General features: G+C 46.0%; 1 protein-coding gene across 1 annotated transcript in view; it reads right to left on the minus strand.

Annotated features, from left to right (window-relative positions):
• The window catches only part of GALC (galactosylceramidase), a 68723-nt gene extending 66397 nt beyond the window's left edge, over nt 1–2326 (minus strand). The window contains 1 exon segment of the mRNA XM_023731678.1: nt 2132–2326. Coding sequence (XP_023587446.1) covers nt 2132–2326 — 195 coding nt within the window.
• Between the last annotated feature and the right edge of the window lie 3674 nt (nt 2327–6000).

Here is a 6000-nt window from a genome sequence, read left to right on the forward strand (position 1 = left end):
TCTATCTGATATATTATACAGAAGTGTAATAATCAAGAAGGATCAGTTGGGTTAGAGAAAAGATCTCCCTCCCTCCTCCCCAGCAGCTCATATCAGGCTGAATGTGATCAGGCTGGGTCACCCAAAACAAGCAAGCATTCAATCTAGTTCGGAGGGAGCTTTGTCAAACCACCCAACAAATAACGCATTCAAGAGTCCAACTTTAACATTTTCAAATACAATTAGCTCTCGATGTGATCTATGGTAGCAAAAAAAAAACTTCTCCCAAAGGTCTGTTACCATAAACCCCAGGGACCCAAAGGTCACATAGCGAGGAGGACAAAACAAAGACAAGGTAAAGATTACAAAGAGCATGGGACAAGTAGGCAAGTAAATTTCATTAGGAGTTAAGCACAATTATGCTAGTGAAGAAAGACCCTGAGTTACCAAGGAGCTAAGGAATGAAGAGCTGTCCCCACTGACAATTTTGCACAAAGCTGAAGTGCCCTCATGTATGGAATGCCCAAGGAACCCTGGTGGCGCAGTGGTTACAGCAGTGGCTGCTAACTGAAAAGTCAGAGGTTCGAAACCACCAGTGGCTCTGCAGATGAAAGATGTGGCAGTCTGCTTCCACAGAGATTTACAGCCTCGGAAACCCCATGGGGTCTCTTTGAGTCTGAACTGACTCGACAGCATTGGGTCCAGGGATGAAATGCCCACAGAAAAAGAACTCATCCCAACTGCCACAGCCAAGAAAGGCCTGGGAAGACATGTCAATCAATGTGGTATCCTGGATGAGCTCCTGGAACAAAAATGGGGCCTCAGATAAAAATTAAGGAAATCTGAATGAACTATGACTTTACTTAATAATATCAATACTGGTTGTGACAAAGGTATCATACTAACGCGGAACGTTAATAGGGGAAACTGGGTGTGATGCATGTGGAAACTCTCAGTACCAACTTTACAACATTTCTGTAAATCTTAAACTATTCTAAAATTAAAAATTAAAGGGATTTAAAAAATAAAAATAAAAACCCTCATTCCCTACTCCTGTGAGCCTAGAAGGAGGAACAAGGTCTCTCAAGATCTAGGGTCAGAATCAATTGATGTATTTGTTAAAATGCAGACGCTCACGCCCCACTCCACAATTACAAACGGAGATAGGGCAGAACCTACATTTTAACAAGTATGCCAGGTGGAAGTGGCTTCTTAAGCATCCTTAAAAAGGAGATTCTCTGCCCCACTCCAGAATTAGAAAGGTGCGATGGAGACGTGGGGGACAGAACCTGCATTTTAACAGCATACCAGATGGTGGCGTTGGTTTCTTACGCAGCCTAAAGATGGAGAGCCACTGTCTAGCTGTTTTCCACCTTTATGAGTGGGAATCGACTCGACGGCAATTGGTTTTGGCGCAAAGAAATAGCCACCAACGAGGCACGAGTCCTCGCGAGGCAAATGACCCTCCCGGGCCTTGACCTTCCGCGGGACAACACAGTCCCTCCCACCCCCAACAGTAAACAACCCTAGGCTATCGGGTGATACTAGCACACTTGCTACGGCGTAAAAAAAAAAATAGTCCTAGTTTCAGGCCTCTTACCTTCCTAAAGAGACCTCCAGGCACCTGTCGTGCCTCCAAACAGACCTGCCCAACACTCGCCCCTCTGAAAAAGCCCTAGTAGCCACGGGGTTCCGATTTCCCGACACGCCCACTCCCAAAAAAGTTAGAGGCTTAACGCAAGCAGCCCACTGGGATGTCGTCTTCTGCAGACTGACGGCCCCGGCTCCCTGGCGGTTTCCGGAGCGACCCTCGCTGAGTGTCGTCTCCGGGACGAGGAAAGTCAGGCCCTGGTACCTGGGGTGAGGGTGAGGGTTCGTTCCTCGGCCTTGTCACTATCTAAACCTGTCACTTAGTCGCTGGATCTCCGTGTCCTGTACTTTCACCCCTGTTTCTCAAGTTCATTTCAAAGGAGCAAGAGCCGGTCTGGAAACCCCTAGTGGGCGCGCCCCGACCGCCAGCGGAGGGACTCCCGAGGGGAGAAGGGCCGCGGCGGGAGTGTGCCGAAACGCGGGGCTGCGCCGCGAAGACTTGTGGGGCGCGCCCGGGCAGGCCCCCAATGCCCCCCGCGCTTCCCCGCCGGTCCCTGCTCACCCCGCCACCGCTGACCGCGCCGATGCCGTCAAACTCCCGGCCCAGCCCGTCGAGGTCGTCGAGCACGTACGTGCCGCCGGGCGCCAGCAGCGCGCACAGCAGCAAGGGCACAGCGGCGCGGCCCGCCGAACCCGCGGCGGCTGTCATCGCTTTCGCTCGGCGTCGCCAGGAAGCCTCTAGTAGGCTCTCAGCCATTGTATGAGTCACATGACTCTGGCGCCCAGGGAGGCGGGTCCGGCCGCCGCCATGATGGAGAAGGGCAGGAGGCCGCTGACGCTGCCGCTGCCATCTTGCGTGCGGACCACGGGCCGCCGACGCAGCCGCAGTCGTGTGGAGAGGGCAGAGCGAGCCTTTTCCTGTCTGACCCCAGCACGTCAGGGTGCGTCTACCCCGTGGCCGTGGGTGGCAGTGCGAGAAAGGACCGGGCTTGGAGGTTCTAAGCAAGTCTCACTTCAGCTATCACCTTGGTCACGTCACTTGACTCTCTATGCCTACGTTTCCTCTTAATGTAAAATGAGGCAAGAGTGCGGCCGCGTGGGGGACGTACTATTAATCGAGCTGAAAGAAAGATGATAGTCACTTAATGTAATTAAATGTGTTAACACGCTTGGCAGACGTCAGCTGAGAAGATCCTCCATTCTGGTAACTACGCTGTTAACCAGAGCTTTTAGCTTCAGAAATTACCTTCTGCTGCACGTTGAAATAATTCCAGGCGGATAACCCTAGACTGGTAGAAAAGTGAATCGTCCTAGGGTTTCTGCTGTGTCCAGCGTTGTCCTGAGATTCCTGATTGCTTTGGTATTGGAGCAATTTGAGGAGACTCTAAGAGGTTGTAGAGAAAGCCTTTCTGATCACAAAGTCGTCGTTGGCAGAGCCATGGAATTGGTTATCAGTGTCCACAGAAGCCACAGGGAAACCAAAATGTCAAGGAAACACGATATGGCAAGAAGACCCCAAGGCTATAGGACATGACGGGCTTTATCTGCAGGGTTCTTTGTGGAATCTGATTAGTTTGCCCCTTAACCTCAGACCTGAATTTAAGTTTCGGGACCACAAGTGTAATTATACTAGGAGGTCATATTTCTTCCTTGGCAGTGCATAAACACCTTCATCAAGCCCTTCTGATATCCCCAGGATCTTAATGGACAGTAGTTATGCTTCCTGTTCCTCTCTGTTTTAAATTATGCCAGGTTTATTCTGGTTTCCCAAGGACAGCCCCAGTTTATGTCTTCTGTCTCAACATAATTTTTAATAGCATCCCCCTTTCACCCTCAAAATTGTTCTTCTGGTTTGAGTGGTAAATTAGATGGTCCTCCGTATTGGAGCCACTTGTTTTTTTTCTGTTTCTTCTTTTCCCTGTACAGCACCTATTTGAACTCTCTGCCTCTGGCTACCACCACCATTCTATGATACAAGGCAGCAACTTTCCAAGTTCCATAGATTTACCTTATCAGAACTCATACTAATCCATCGGCTCTCCACACAATGTTTTAAGATTGAGCTGCAGCTCTGTACAAACCATTGATGATAAATCAAGTGAATGTTAACTTTTCCACTGACCCTGAGATTTTACATCTGTAATAGGCATATGCACATAAGAACCACATAATAGTGCATGAAATGCATGAAATTCGAAAGTTGAAATCAGTACCCAGCTCACGTCATCATGTGGCATATCATTACATCTTGTACTTGGAAGGCACATAGCAAATATTTGTGCAGTGTGTGAAAACTGCAGAAGAGGAAACGATCTTTAACAGAAAGGTAGCCTCATTCCCAGGAAATACCACTAGTTCCTATTAGTTCATATACCAATGTAATTGCTTATCAGAGAAAATATTTCTGTTGTTAATAGTTTCTAGTCTATACTCAGGATACCATTAGACAAGTTTCAAACAAAAAAGCATGCAAGCTGAGAAAGACCATTGGACTGCTGGGTATGGCACTCAACTTTGTTCAAGATGTCAGTTAAAGGAAATAGTTAGACAAGCCGTGGGTTTGGCTTCCCTTGGGTCTGTGGTCTCATGATCTGTGAGATAAACAAGGCATTAGGGGAGAAGTGAGTGCCGGTTCTCAAAGACCAAAAATAAAGACAGCTATCCTTTAATCAGTGTTTCTGAGTATCAGTGATACTGATATTTCAGCCACTGCAAATCTCTCCTTGTTCATAAGCGAAAAATATGATCAAAATCAGGTGGTCTCTTGAAAAAGATGAGATTCTGTCTAGTAATGGAAGTTGACTGAAAGTTCAGTAGCCAACTGCTGTCTCAGTTTAGAAAATAGCTTTACTTTTAGAAATCTGAATTAGGCTGTCAGAAAATCAAGGGCAGACACCAAGTCTTTTCTTTCTTTGTACTTCTGAGCACAGTATCCAACCCATGGTAGGTACTCAATAAATGTTAGTTTTACTGACCTAAAAAATTAAATCACTGAACAATCACATAAGGGGAGCAAAAAGGGATTGTTCACAAAAGGAGTTGGAAACACTTAAAGTTGTATCCCCCTAGGCATAAAAACATATGAAGTATGTTCTGTTCCCGAGCTATCCTGTAAAGAGATTCTGTTTACTCCGGACTTTATATAGACAATGGAAATGATTGAGAGAACAGAATTCATGCAATGGAATCAATTATTGCTTACTAAACATTTTCGTAAGTATGTTGATGTTGTTAGTTGCTGTACCCATCATGGCTACAACTCATGGCGACCGTATGTATAACAGAATGAAACATTGCCCAGTCCTGCATCATCTCCATGATCTTTGATATATTTGAGCTCATTGTCAATCCATATTGCCTTCCAACATGAAGGGCTCATCTTCCAGCACTATATCAATGTTCTGTTCTTATCCATAAGGTTTTCATTGGCTAATTTTTGGAAGTAGATCGCCAGGCCTTTCTTCCTAGTTTGTCTTGGTCTGGAACCTGTTCACCATGGGTGACCCTGCTGGCATTTGAAATACCGGTGGTGTAGCTTCCAACATCACAGCAACACGTAAGCCACCACAGTATGACAAACTGACAGTTAGTGGTTTCTTAAGTAGAATTACAATTAACAAGTGCTATATATAGCAAGGAGCAATGTAGTATAGTGCTTAAAAGATCAGCCCTGGAGCCCCAGACTCTTGGCTTCAAATCATCTTTTGCCTACCAACTACTGGCCATGTGATTTTGGGCAAGTTACTTAGCTTCTCTGGGCTTTAGTTCACCCATTGGTAAAATGGAGGTGGTGATGATAATGAGTTGATAATGATACTAGCTGAGTTAATATTCATATAGCACTTACAAGAGTGATCAGCACATACTACTTAATAAATGTGTTTATTATAGAAATAAAAACTTAAATGAAATATATATTTAACTATAAGATAACTTTTGAGTTTATCGCTGCACCCAAAAACTAGGACAACCCTAAGAAAAAAAAAGATTATTCCTGTTTTTGTACTGGTCTGAATTTTTTCCCCCTGTCTTTGAGCATCCAAGGAGACAGTGGTTAAAAGCTTGGTGCACAGTGGTTAAAAGCTTGGCTGCTAACCAAAAGGTCGGCAGTTTGAATCCACCAGCCACTTCTTGGAAACCCTATGGGACAGTTCTACTCTGTCCTATAGGGTTGCTATGAGTCGGAATCAACTCAACAGCAATGGGTTATGAGCATCCAAATCCATGTCCAGTTTGACTAATTCTTCATTGGGAAAGTCTTAGGCAGAATCCTGCCTCCTTCATGTGTGAAGGGGCCAGATCCCCCCCCCCTTCTTGTCCCCAGGCTCTGGCAGTGACCAGGCTCCCTCAACCAGTCCATTGAACCTGAGACTTTCATCTTGGAGGAGTGACTAGATGGATGGACAGTTGGGAAATCCTATGGGAGCCATG

The sequence above is a fragment of the Trichechus manatus genome, unplaced genomic scaffold (assembly GCF_000243295.1).
Source record: "Trichechus manatus latirostris isolate Lorelei unplaced genomic scaffold, TriManLat1.0 scaffold00045, whole genome shotgun sequence".
NCBI lineage: Eukaryota > Metazoa > Chordata > Mammalia > Sirenia > Trichechidae > Trichechus > Trichechus manatus.